The sequence below is a fragment of the Poecilia reticulata genome, chromosome 12 (genome assembly GCF_904066995.2).
Source record: "Poecilia reticulata chromosome 12, P_reticulata-male-v2, whole genome shotgun sequence".
Classification (NCBI taxonomy): domain Eukaryota; kingdom Metazoa; phylum Chordata; class Actinopteri; order Cyprinodontiformes; family Poeciliidae; genus Poecilia; species Poecilia reticulata.
Window position 1 is genome coordinate 23,914,355 of NC_088841.1, and position 13,758 is coordinate 23,928,112.

The 13,758-nt window shown below is 41.1% G+C and overlaps 1 protein-coding gene and 1 non-coding gene across 2 annotated transcripts; one reads left to right on the forward strand and one right to left on the reverse strand.

Annotated features, from left to right (window-relative positions):
- Window positions 1-87: 87 nt before the first annotated feature.
- Window positions 88-160, reverse strand: trnav-aac (transfer RNA valine (anticodon AAC)). The gene has a single exon. It is a non-coding gene; the product is annotated as a tRNA-Val (tRNA).
- A 4,402-nt stretch (window positions 161-4,562) lies between these two features.
- Window positions 4,563-13,734, forward strand: slc30a5 (solute carrier family 30 member 5). Its single transcript, XM_081613801.1, has 16 exons — window positions 4,563-4,946; window positions 5,264-5,386; window positions 5,484-5,550; window positions 6,231-6,316; window positions 6,441-6,528; window positions 7,328-7,418; window positions 7,510-7,586; window positions 7,928-8,098; window positions 8,796-9,060; window positions 9,134-9,342; window positions 9,609-9,766; window positions 10,484-10,613; window positions 11,487-11,718; window positions 11,789-12,015; window positions 13,249-13,377; window positions 13,474-13,734. Exons 1-16 carry the CDS (start codon window positions 4,876-4,878, stop codon window positions 13,642-13,644), a joined length of 2,295 nt encoding a protein of 764 aa, XP_081469927.1. The 5' UTR covers window positions 4,563-4,875; the 3' UTR covers window positions 13,645-13,734.
- Window positions 13,735-13,758: the final 24 nt, after the last annotated feature.

Consider the following 13,758-nt stretch of genomic DNA (forward strand, 5'->3'; position numbering starts at 1 on the left):
AGTCGATTGGCAAAAGAACCGTCACGAAAATAGAAGACTCTTGTTGTCCCACTACTACAACCTGTGAGAAGCACAACGTACAAACCCTGTTTCTGTCTGGTTTCGAACCAGAGACCTTTTGCGTGTTAAGCAAACGTGATAACCACTACACTACAGAAACTGAACTTGTGTTCCTTGTTTCAGTTTGAGGTTCCAAATGTGAAGATGTCAGATGCAACGCAACAAGTTTCCACAGAAGCTTTCACTCAGATGCCTGGATTCAGAGTACAGACAGCTTCACCATGGAAGCCTTGCTGACCTTTAACCTCCTCAATGAGAAGACTGCATTGTGTATGGCTGGTTAGCTCAGCTGGTCAGAGCAAGTGGTTCATCATGCAAAGGTTGTGGGTTCAATCCCTGTACTTTCCAATCAGACAATCAACACTTCAAAGTGGAGAAATTGTGATAAAATGAAAAAACAAAATTTCAATGCTAAAATATTTTGAAAAAAAAAATCATCCTCAAAAATAAAAAAAGGTTTTAAAATTAAGTCAACATTTCAAAATGAAAGAAAGCAGGAAAACATACCTCTACAAATGTTGATTTTGAAAAACATTAGAATGTTTTGAGGACTTTTTCAAATCTTCATTGTGGTAAGAACATGTCAGTTTGTCTTAAATCCATTGAAACTTTACATTCTGTGTGGCTGTTTAGCTCAGCAGGTTAGAGCACAGTACTGGCCACCCTGAGGTCATTAGCTCAATTCCCACACTGGCCTGTTGAAACAAAAAGTCATTAAGACAATAGTCCTTAAGTGGATTTAAATAAAACCATTTCTTACATTTATTTTGAAAAACAGGAACATGAGCACTTGTATCAAATCTTCATTATGGTAAAATCATGTAAGTTCTACTCAGATCAATGGAAACTCAAAAGCTTGTAAGGTAGATGTACCAGATGTACCATACCAGACAATCATCACTTCAAAGTGGAGAAATGGTGGTAAAATGAAAAAAAAAAAAACATTTCAATATTAAAAAATTTTGGGAAAAAAATCAATCCTTAAAAATAAAAAAGTTTTAAAATTAAATCAACATTTCAAAATGAAAGAGAGCATGAAAACATACCTCTACAAATGTTGTTTTTGAAAAACATTAGAATGTTTTGAGGACTTTTTTCAAATCTTTATTGTGGTAAGAACATGTCAGTTTGTCTTAAATCCATTGAAACTTTACATTCTGTGAGGCTGTTTAGCTCAGCAGGTTAGAGCATAGCGCTGGTAATGCTAACGTCATGGGTTCAATCCCCATAAAGTCTTTGAGACAATCAACACTTCAAAATATAAAATATCTATGAACAGTGATAAAATAACTTTACTACTAAAAACAAACAAGTTTAAAATGACCAAATTACTAAAAATGAACAAGTGTAAATTACTGTACTACTAAACATGAACAAATTACTAAACATAAACAAGTATAAAATGACCAAATAACTAAACATGAACCAGTTTAAAGGACTTAACTACTAAAAATGAACAAATATTAAATGACATAACTACTGAACAAGGATGTAATTAATTAACATGCACCAGTATAAAATGACATGAACAAGGATAAAATGACCAAATTACTAAACATGAACAAGGATAAAATGAACTAATTACTTAACATGAACAAGTATAAAATTAACTAATTACTCAACGTGAACAAGTATAAAATGACATAACAACTAAATATGAACAAGTATAAAATAAACATGAATAAGGATAAAATGACCTAATTACTAAAAATGAACCAGTATAAAATGACATAACTACTAAACATGAATAAGTATAAATGACCTAACTAACATGAACAAGTATTAAATTACCTAACTATTAAACATGAACAAGTTTAAATGACCTAATTACTAAACATAAACAGGTTTAAAATGAACTAACTACTAAGCACAACCAACTATAAAATGACCTAATTACTAAACAGGAAGAAGTTTCAATATCATAACTGCTAAATACGAACAATTATAACATGACCTAACTACTGAAAAAGTTCAAAATAAACAAATTATTAGCGGGGGAAGGTGCGGACACAGAGGTGGTTAGTGTACAGTAAGACCTCCTTCCCCCTCTTGCCATATGCTACCACCCCCCTCTAACGTTAACTTCCCGTTCCTCCACCTATGCGCACTCTACAGTACGCTCTACTCACCTCGCTCTGACTTTAGCAGCAAACCACTATTCCAGTATTCCAGATAAAGCCTGTGTTGGTTTTCTTGGAGGTTTTCTACTTGAAAACCTTTTTAATCGAGGTGAGCGACTTCCACCAAGGTTGAAGTCGGTTTTCCATCGTCATCAGGACATTTCTCTCCATTATCGGCGTCCCTGCCTCCAGGAGAAGGAGGATGTTCTCGGCCTTGTTGCACTCCTTCATCAGGTCCTTGAAGATGGTCTTGCCCTTGCCTGTGATCTTCTCTGGGCTCATTTTGAGGACTCTAGGTTTGGTTTCAGCCCAGAGTTTCTCAAAGAGTCGATCACAGATGGCATGATGCTCTTCTGGAGGGTAGCTGCTCTGGCCTGACTTGTCAATAATCCTCTGGATCACCTCTCTGACCAGGCTTCTCAAGGCCGTTTTTCTGATTGCCACCTCTTCAGACTCTCCCTGGTCTTCCTTCGGTTCACTGATAGAGTCTGTTTCTGTTTCTTCCAGTTCCAGCTCAGCAGGAGTCATATCCTCACAGATTTCTGCTGGCGGTTTTAAATTTGGAACTGGATGAGAAACAGTCGATCCAGGAGGATGTGAAACCTCCTGTTCCTCTTCTGAACAAACGTGAGAATCCGTTAATTCCTCATTCCCTTCATCGTCCAGCACTGAGGTAGCCAACATCTGATTGCCCCACTGAGCTTCCTTCACAGATGAATCCTCATCTTCATCCAAAGGAGTGAAGGCAGATGAGGAATCATCAGAGCTGGACTTCGGTTCTGATTTGTTTTCCAGCAGATTTTCAGTCAACAAGATCTCAGGATGAATGAAGGCTTCCAAGGGTGAGATATCATCAACCTTTGGCTTCACTTCTATTTCCTGTGACTCTTCGGTTGACTGAGAATCTGTTACGGAGTTCTCCACGTCTGTAACATCTGGAGGAACGAACGGCTCAGCAGGTGAGGTTTCATCAACCTTGGGCTCTTCTTGATGTAGATCTGTGGTTTCCTGGACTTCCGGTGGAATGACGGCTGCCATAGCCGTAGTTTCCTTTACTTCGGCCGGCTGAGCCTCTGCTTCACATCCTTTAATGTCAGACATTTTGTCTACAAGAGGACCTTCTCCTGCCGACATTTTTTCATCTTCCACCTGGATGTTCAGCATCGGCTTGACTTCAGTCAGAGAGGTTTCTGGTTGTTCTTGGATGATCATGGGAGCCACCTTCGATGAATGTTTACCAGTGACATTTCTGAAAAACCTCTTGATCTTCCCTGTCAAACCTTTAATCTTAGATTTCGGTTCACAAGTTTTATCGTCGGCTGGTTTCTTGAAGTCCTCAACAGATGCACGCAATCCAACCAAAAGGTCCTCCAGGATCAAGCTGGTTTCATCAACCATATGTCTGATTATGGACGTACCAGAGTCCAATCTGTGATCAAGTCTAGCCAGCAAATATTGCACAATCAGCCTGTTTAAATTCTGTGTGTGTTCGCTATGGATGTCTCCTTCGATGTCCAGGACTTTGGCTAAGGCTTCAGGAACCTTGTTGCCCACGGCCGCCTTCAAGTCCTTCATAGTGCAACGTTCCTTGGGAAGACTATGCAGAACGTTGCATGTAAACAGCTCCAAGATGTCTCCAAAAGTCTCCTGCAGAGCACAGGTGGTGGTGGGTGCTGGGTTTCCATTTGCCAGTCCTAACCTCTCCTTCTGGATGAGGTTTCTGAAAAACGGGTCGACCGCAGCCATCAGGGCTTCTACTGTGACGGTCTGGGTCTCTTCGGTTGGTGAACTCTGTGTACTTGCCATGATCCCTGTAGATTTCTTAGGTCTGAAGAACAACGGGCTTTGCGAAGAATGAGTGCAAAATGACCTTTAGAGTAAAAGAACGAGCAAATAAAGACCTTGAGTATGACGTCCGTTGAACGTCATAGACATCAAACCCGCCCACACAGCAGCCTCAGGTCCTAAGAAGTCACGTTGCGGCACCAGCCACTTTACTGCGCATGTCAGATTATCGATTTATCTATTTAAATTGTTTACAGTTGGGCTAATTAAATAATTTACAACCGGGAGCCACCGCAGATCGCCTCTCTTCGCCCGGCGTAACTCCCGCAGCTCTGCGGCGTCTGCAACCGTCAGGTTTTATTTTTAGTACATTGTTTTTGAAGCTCACAACGCCTCAACCCGCTGCTTTTTATTTTTGAAGTTTGTAACGTTTTAAGATAAACCAATAAACATATTTATCAAAAGGATATATTTCTAGCACGGATCATCTGTTTTGATAAAGGAAATATTTTCAGAGTGAGACCTCTCGCCTCTGCGCAAAACTGTGCAATATCAACGGTCACGAGGTCTGTTACGTGACGTAAAGTGTGTGTCGTATGCGGAAGCGTCAGGGGTTTATGGACGGTTCGGGTCGTTCTCCCTCTCCTTTTCTGACTTTTATCGTTTATTATCGTCATTTTGAAACAGAGCGGGTTTATTTTCAGGCTCTAAAAAAGCGTTCAGATGCGTTTCGGTGACATCCGGCGGCCACTGAGGACGTGACGGCGCTAGAAACGGCAGAATGGACCGAGCCAGAGGAGGCCTTGTTGTTTACTCCAGCGGTATTTGAGCGCCGCTGCCAAGGTTTTATTTCTCCACTGAAAGTGATGGTGAGGATACAGGCAGCTTAAATATTCTGCTACTGGTCAACATGGAGGATAAATACAGCAGCAACGTTTTATCGGGAGGGAAACTGGGGATGGTGGAAGTCCCTGATTCAAGGTAACATCTGTTCTGGTTAACTTTTATTTTTATTCATTCAGTTAATTTGAATACATGTTTTATTTCCTGACTCATTTTTGTCTGTTTTAGATCTGTTAGGTTTACCAAAGCTGTGTATTTTTCCTTGACGTCAGGTTCATTTGATTGAAATTCAGAAGTTTGCAACGTTTCTGATGGGAGATAAATTAACTTTACCTCTGAATTTTTCATCTTTTTGAACTATAAACACTTAGAATGTGTTTGAAACAGTTTATTTATCTAACCTGTAACCTATTAGTTTCCACATATGTAATTTATGCTGTTTTTCCTTTCTGCAGGTTAACCAGATACATTATTCTGCTGATCCTCTCAAAGGTCCTGAAAGCTTTAGGTATTTTTGAATCGTATGATATCCTCAAAGTCGTTCATATAGTTCAGTTCATCTTCATATTAAAGTTGGGGTGAGTATTTATTCTCCTCTGATTCATCTGATTCATTTTTGAATGGTTTATTATTTATTTCATATTGATAACATGAATGTTTTTGTTTGTTTTGTAGGAGTGCTGTTATACTCCTCGTCTTTCAAAAACCATTCTCTTCTGGAAAAGCCGTCTCAAAGCGCCAGGTTTGTTGGACTCTCGTTTTATTGCTTTTTTTATTTGCACTAGTAAACATCTAAAAAGTGTGGCAGGCATGTATAGCCAGCCTCTGACGATTGCATTTTATAGATCTTCATCTAGAGATGTAAAATTGCACCAACAACAATTTTCAACAATTACTTTTTTTATAGTTTTTTATTTAAAAAAAAAACCCTCTTGGATTTTGAGATTGTTTTTGTAAAAAAAAACAACATTGGAATTAAAGTCAATAGTTTTGTGGTGCTACTTTTGAATTTTTGTGACAATTTTCCCTCTTTAAACCACGTAAAAAAAAATCTACATATAGAAGAAAATAGATGAGGAAAAAATCAAGGAAGGCTAAGCTAGCTGTAGTAAAACAGAAAACACTGCCACCTGCAGGTTGGAGGCAGCATCACTTTAAGTATTTTTCACAATTTTCACAGAAGTTTTTAACTTATAATATGGGGAAAATGTCTTGTTTAATTAGCAAATTAACTTTTTCATCAATATTAAGTAATTATTAACTTAAAACAAATTTCTATTTCCTGTTGAAAAGTTTCTTGTCAGTTTTGTTTTATTTCAAGTGAACTGAGATATTTGCACTAGAAACTCGACCAAACATATATTTATAAAGATGAACCTGCTGTGTTGAATCAAGCAGTTTTTCTCTTTGTCTCTGTTTTAGTGGATAAAGTTGGTTAAACATGCTGTTTTCAGCTGCGTTATTTCCCTCCTGGGCTTCTTTGGTCTCACCCTCTGTGGACCTTTGAGGTACATTTTTACCTTATTTCAATAAAATCTCACATTGTTTTTCCTGCATGATGCCTAATAGCAACAGTTCTGATTATTTATCTCCTAAGATGCATTTTTAAAATAATAATTGTTTGTTTTTCAGGACTTTGCTGCTTTTCGAGCACAGTGACGTTGTGGTCGTCGCTCTGCTCGGCGTTCTCTTCACTAACTCAGGAGGCGGACCGTCCAAGGTCTCTATTTATTTTATTTTTGTTTATTTTAGAAAACTAGCAGTCAAAATTATTCATTCCCCTGGAAGATTGATATTTTTAAATGATTGTTATTCAGCCAAGTAGTTTGATTAGAAATGAGTCGGACATTTCTTAAACATTACAATGAAAAAGGAGAATTAACTTGGAAACAATAATTGATGTTTTTAATTTAGATTAAATTTATCTTTGTTGGATTAATATTTATCAAGGACCTTTTGCTATCTGGTTAATCAATTAATTAAAAAATGAGTCACTGTATTGATGCTAAATCAAGCAGAGAGAGCCGAGCTTCTCAAATGTTACAATCTGCCAATTTTATAATCTGATTAATTGATGATCAGTATAATCAAGACAATAATCAATTACTAAAATAATTGTTAGTTGTAGATCTAAATTACGAGAATAGGAGCAATTTTCAGAGAATAGTGAGTCATATGACAAAAAGTTCTAATATTACCAGAATAAAGTCGCTAAATTACAGGAAAAAAGTCATAAAACGTCGTGTGGGACAAAAAAGTTGTAACAACATGAGAATAAAGTCATAAAACAAAAATAATTCTTGCTCTATTTCTCTGTGATAGTTATTAGGTTATGAATGCCATATTTTTGAACATTTATTTATTTGTTTTTTTAATTTTTTTAAGTTAAATGGACCTGGTAGAACACAGCTGGACCTGTTCTACCAGGTCCATGGTAGAACACATGGACCTGTGTACCAGAACTCAGGTACCAGACCCGGTTCTGGTACCTGAGCAGGTTTTTCTGTGGCTCCCTGCAGACCAGAGGAGCAGCTTTCTTCATCATCGCTGTGATCTGCCTCCTGCTCTTCGATAACGACCATCTGATGGCCAAGATGGGAGATCATCACCGTATCCTTTCACCCAGAGTTCTCATAGTTTTGGCTTCAGTCTGGTTTCACCGGCGGCTTCTGTTTGGGCCTTGACTGGAGCCGAAACGCAGCGGAGGGACACCATGACAGCGCGCTCACACACTTCCTCTACACGGCCATTTCTCTGCTAGGAGTCGCAGATCACAAGGTGAGTGAAGCTTCTTCTTCTTCTTCTTCTTTACATAAAGTGCAGCACATTACTGTAAAAACCTTCCAGGTTGTTAGAAATTAGCATGCTAACCCCTCATGTTTCCCATCAGCCACTTGAATTTCAGGAACATCAACATGTTCCAAGATGGCTGCCATTTGAAGCCTTACAAAGCAGTTAAATAATGACCTGCTCTGATGACATGGATGAACTTTATGTCACACCATATGTTCAGGACTTTATCTTATTTATAAAACGTTTTTCAAAGTGAAGGAACGTGAAGTTGAGTCCTTGCATGTTGTTTCTGAGGATGTGTGTGTTGTTCCCCCGCCCGCCTGCAGGGCGGCGTGGTTCTGCTGGTGGTGTCGCTCTGCCTGAAGGTCGGTTTCCACACGGCCTCCAGGAAGCTGTCGGTGGAGATCGGAGGAGCCAAGCGGCTCTACGCGCTCGACAACCTGCTGTCCGCCGCCGTGATGCTGCCCTGGGCCGCCGTCCTGACCGCCACCACCGAGGTGACGAGCCGGGAGAGTTAGGGGCGATCAAAGAAAGAGAGGAAGATGGAAAACATTCGTCCTTTCATTCATCGCTCCTCCTTTCATCCTCTTTCATCGTCACCTCCTTCCACTCATCCATTTATCCTTCCCTCTTTATATCATTTCTTTGTTCCTTCCGTCTTTCATTCTTCCTTCCTTTCTATTCTTCTTTCCTTCCCTGTTCATTCCTGTCATTCTTTTATCCTTCATTTCATACATTAAATTATTCTGTCCTTTCTTCCTTTTTACATCGCTCTTTCCTTTCTCCATTTGCTTCTTCCTTTCCTTCTATCCTTTCCTTAATCCCTCGCTCCTTCCTTTCTCCCTGAATTTATTCATCCCTAAATCTTGTCATTCATCCTCTTTTAAGGGAAGGAATTTATTTGAACTGAAATAAAATTATTTAATATTTTAAATTTTACATTTTAATTGAAAGTCATCAGAGAAACAACAGACAAAAATCTGCATTTATTTATTGATATAAACAAGAATAAATATTCAGATAAAAAAGTTAATATTTCCTAGATTAAATTTTTTTATGTAGAATTGTTTATTTTTTTGACACAGATTAATTTTATTAAACTTTTTCTGTGTATTTTACTAATATTTCTAAACATCATTTTGTGAATGTTTTCCAAAATGTCTCCATATTTCCTGTTTTAATCTTCACCTGCAGAGTAAAGTCGACTCCTGGTCGTCGCTCGTCGTTCCGTTTGCGATGATCATTTTCTCCGTCGTGATCCTGGAGTTTTACGTCGAATCCGTCTGCAGCGCCAAGATGGAGGCTCCTCGCTGCGCCCGCTACGGCGCCTTCGCCCTCTTCCCCGCCGCGCTGGCGCTGGCCAACTTCTGGACCGGCCCGCTGCGCCGCCCGCCGCAGCTCGCCACTGAGCACGTGCTCTCGGGCGGAGTCATCGTCAGCGCCGTCTTCTTCGTCATGGGTGGGTGGCGAACGCAGCCGGAACGCCGACCGCGCCTCAGTTCTTCCTCTGACCGCCGCTCTGCCCCCCGCAGCCTCCAGCATCCTGACGGCGCCGTCCAAGAAGGGCCAGAAGGGGACGCTGGTGGGCTACTCGCCGGAGGGGACGCCGCTGTACAACTTCATGGGCGACGCGCTGCAGCAGACGTCGCAGTCGCTGCCGCGCTTCATCAAGGATTCGCTCAAACAGATCCTGGAGGAGTACGACTCCCGGCAGATCTTCTACTTCCTGTGTCTCAACCTGGTGGGTCGACCAAAACGATGAGGCTCACGAGAAAATATGGTGCAAAGGTCAAGTAGAGCACGATTAAAGTCCTAAAGATGCGAGACAAAGATGACGTCTTACGACCGAAGTTGAAATATTATGAGGAAAAGTCAAAGTATTGTTGCTAACGATGCCAATTTATTTTAGCTACACCTGAATAAGGTTTAAAGTGGTTGACCTAAAGTTCACCTCCCTGCCACCACTAAAATCACCATAGCAACCAGAGTTGTCCTGGTTTCCCGCAGGCCTTCACCTTCGTGGAGCTGTTCTACGGCGTCTGGACCAACAGCCTGGGTTTGATCTCTGACGGCTTCCACATGCTGTTCGACTGCTCCGCTCTGGTTCTGGGCCTGTTCGCCGCCCTCATGACCCGCTGGAAGGCCACCAGGATCTTCTCCTACGGGTAAAACCAGCGCCGCCGCCGTGCTACGGCGCCACATCACGGCCAATATTCATAGGAAAAATAAAGGGAAAATTTCTGCCAAAAAAAACTCAAAAACTGGCAAAGTTTTAAAAGTCAAATATTTCCTAGAAAAAAACTTTTCTGAAATTCCAAAAAATCTGAAAATTTCCATTTTTCTAATCCAATTTTTTGTCTTGTATTTTTTTTTTTTTTACTTTTCAGTGAGCTCAAAATTTCTGGACATTTTCTAGCAAGTTTTGAGATTCATGTCAGAAATGTTGTGGAAAACAGACATTTCTGAGCTGCAATAGTTAAAAGATTGTTAGAAAAACAAGAACATTTCTGAGTTTAAACATTCAAATAATTTGCTACAAATAGGAAAATTTCTGAACACCAGAAGTGGAAAATTTGGTAGAAATGTTGAGATTATTCTCAGAATTTTCAACTTGAAACTGAGAAATTTCCACATTTTTCTTATCAAATTTTTCTTGCGTTTTTTTTACTTTCTAAGTTAAAATTTCCTTTTTTTTCTGTAGAAAATTTCTGAGATTAATTTGAAAATTAAAGAAAATGTTTATCTTGCAAATTAATTTCTCTTTTTATTTTCTAAAAATTTTTATTTTTTTGTCAGAAATGACTCCTTTTCCAGTCTCGTTTGTCCCTTATGCTGTGCCGTAGTTTTCAGCTCCGGTTTCTCCCGACTGTTTGGTCTTGCAGGTTCGGTCGGGTTGAGATCCTGTCGGGTTTCATCAACGGCCTCTTCCTCATGGTCATCGCCTTCTTCGTGTTCGTGGAGTCGGTCACCCGCCTGCTGGATCCTCCCAACATAAACACCGACATGCTGACCGTGAGTTTTCCTTCGTCACACGACGCTTTTATCTGGACAAGCCAAAACAAACCGAGTCCGGAGTGAAAACAGTCGGGTTTGTTCTGGTTCTGGAAGAACTTTGTTGGATCAGCAGAGGAAACGCAGTCGGGTGATTTAAGCTCCTCCAGATGTTTGACAGAAAATATTATTGTTGTTGTTGTCAGCAAACAGGATTTAAAGATGAAATCTGGGTCAGGATGGCCTTCAGAACAGAACCTGATCCGGTCCAAATGGAGCTCTGGTTTAAAGAGGAGCTTTATGAATGAATGAATATGACAGAGTGAGAACAGTTGGTGTCGTTCGGGTTTGATTGGACCTCAGATCTGAAGTTTCTCTGGATCAGGTTACAGGTCACTGCAACCCGCAAACAGCCAGAACCACTTAAAGCTCAGAGACACAAACTACGGAAGACAATTAGAGCCACTAAAGACAAAAAAAGAATTCTGACTTTAATCTCAGAATTTGAATTTTCCTGAATTTACTTTTTTTTTCTCCCTTAGAATTTTGCCCCTTTTTTTTATTATTATTTTTTTATTTTAGAACATTTTCCTCTCAATTCTGATTTAATCTCAGAATTTGTACTTTTTTTAAATTAAGAATTCCAACAGGGGTTTTTTTGCCAGAAATTTCTTTTTTTCTCAAATTTCTGATTTTAATCTAAGGTTTTTTTTTTCAGAATTCTGACTGTAATCTCAAAATTGTAGCGTTTATTTTTTGTCCTCCAGTTTCTGTCATTTGATCCCAGAAGATGAAAGTCAGCGTTCTGAGAAAAGGACAGATTTATTTATTTTTTTCAGTGGCTCTACTCTCGTTCATCTGAACCCGTTCGGTACCGTTTTGTCGTTTCTGCAGCCGGTGTCCGTCGGCGGTCTGCTGGTCAACCTGGTGGGAATCTGTGCCTTTAGCCACGCCCACTCCCACGGCGGGAAAAGCTGCTCCTCCCACGACCACGGACACTCGCATCATGGCCACTCCCACGGCGAGCACGCCCACGCCCACAGCGGCCACGGCCACGCCCACTCCAGCCATGGCCACGCCCACTCCCACGGCTCGGGCAGCAGAGGAATGAATGCCAACATGCGAGGTTTGTCACTGCGGCGCAGAGAGGTTTGTGGAAACGTGATAATCCCCTGAACTGGTTTTGCTCCTTCCAGGAGTTTTCCTCCACGTCCTGGCCGACACGCTGGGCAGCGTCGGCGTCATCATCTCCACCGTCCTCATCCGGCAGTTCGGCTGGCTCATCGCCGATCCCATTTGCTCGCTCTTCATCGCCACGCTCATTTTTCTGAGCGTCATCCCGCTGCTGAAGGACGCCTGCGAGGTTCTTCTCCTGCGGACTCCTCCGGAACAGGAGAAGGAGCTGAACAGCGCGCTGGAGAAGGTGAGGAGGCCCAGATCCTCACAAACCAAACTTTAAGATTATAGCAACAAAATTAGTTTCCAACACATCATCTCAGCTGAAAGAAGAAACTGGAGTTAATTCTGCTAGGATTATATGATGATGGGCATAATGCTAGCAGTAGATGTGAAGTGCTAGCTGTGCTAACACCAAAGCACCAGTTATAACCATTAGCTCTGCTAATGCTAAAGCACCAAACCTGCATGGTATTGATTGAAGGCTAACAAACAAGGCCTACACCAACATGGTGTTTAGGGTAAGCTAACGCTAAAGGGCTACATCAATGTTGTAGTTAGCAGGAGCTAACGGTAAAGTGTGAAACCAATGCAGTGTTTAGGATAAGCTAACGATAAAGTGCTATGTCGACGTGGTATTTAGCAGAAGCTAACAAAAAAGTGCTACCCTAACATTGTATATAGTGGAAGCTAATGCAATACTAGAATGTTATTTACTGTAAAGTTACAGCGTGATATCAAAATGGTATTTAGCAAAAGCTAACCCTAAAGCGCTACACCACCATGTTATTAACCCTACCGGGACGAAGCCCGCTGTGGAGCGGGGAAGCACGTGACACATTTATAAAGCTTCATAATAACACAGACGGCATACCGAGTGTTCATTTCACCTCTGGTGGACAGTACGGACTTCAAACTTTATAAAAGTGGTGTTTTTATATTGGGTTTTGTGGTTATTTACTTGAAAATAAAGCCAGGAATATGATCGATCATTTCCGCCTTACTGTGTGGGGTCTAACTGTACCACATTTCGACACAACCAATGAAAATGTGTTGACGGTCTGTTGCTAGGTAGAACGGAGACACGTGGGGACAAACGAGGGGGGGGGATTTGGATACGGCAAGAGACTAGGGAGAATTGATGCTGTGGATTTTACTAAGAGTGTTTCGATAGGTTTTTTATACAGTAAGTATGTTATTTAGAATTTGTGGTGTGTGTAGTGTTAGTAGTAGTTTTGCTAGCGATCGCTGCATGGCTTCGTAGCGAGCTCTGACGCACTGAGAAGAGAGACTGCGTGCCGGAATGGCCATTTAGACCTTGGCCTACAAGGGTTAAATGGAGGCTAATGCTAAAGTGTATCAACATGGTATTAAGCAGAAAGTAGCGCTAAATGCTAAACCAATGTGGTATTTAGAAGGAGCTAATGCTAGAACACTATACCAACATGGTAATTAGCATGATTTCTTCAATTATTTTCAGGTTGAGAAGATTGAAGGAGTTCTGTCGTACAGAGACCCTCACTTCTGGAGGCACTCGGCCAACGTGATCGCTGGGACCGTCCACCTGCAGGTCATGTCAGACGTGGTGGAACAGCGGATCATCCAGCAGGTCGGCTCAGACCAGCTTCCCACCACAGCTTCAATTACTTTCACAGATTATATTGTGCAACGTGATTATCTGACTGTGGCGTCTCCACGTCTCCAGGTGACGGCCATCTTGAAAGATGCGGGTGTGAACAATCTGTCGGTCCAGGTGGAAAAGGAGGCGTACTTCCAGCACATGTCTGGACTCAGCACCGGCTTCCAGGATGTTCTGGCAATGACGCAGCAGATGGCGTCCATGAAATACCCGAACGACGGGACGCTCATCATGTAGCGCCGCCTAAAGACTCGAGGAAAAACCCTACAGATGGACAGTTTGTGTAATAAATCTGAATATGATGGTTTCATATTCTTGTTCTGACGATTCCTCCACGTTTTATTTCAAAAT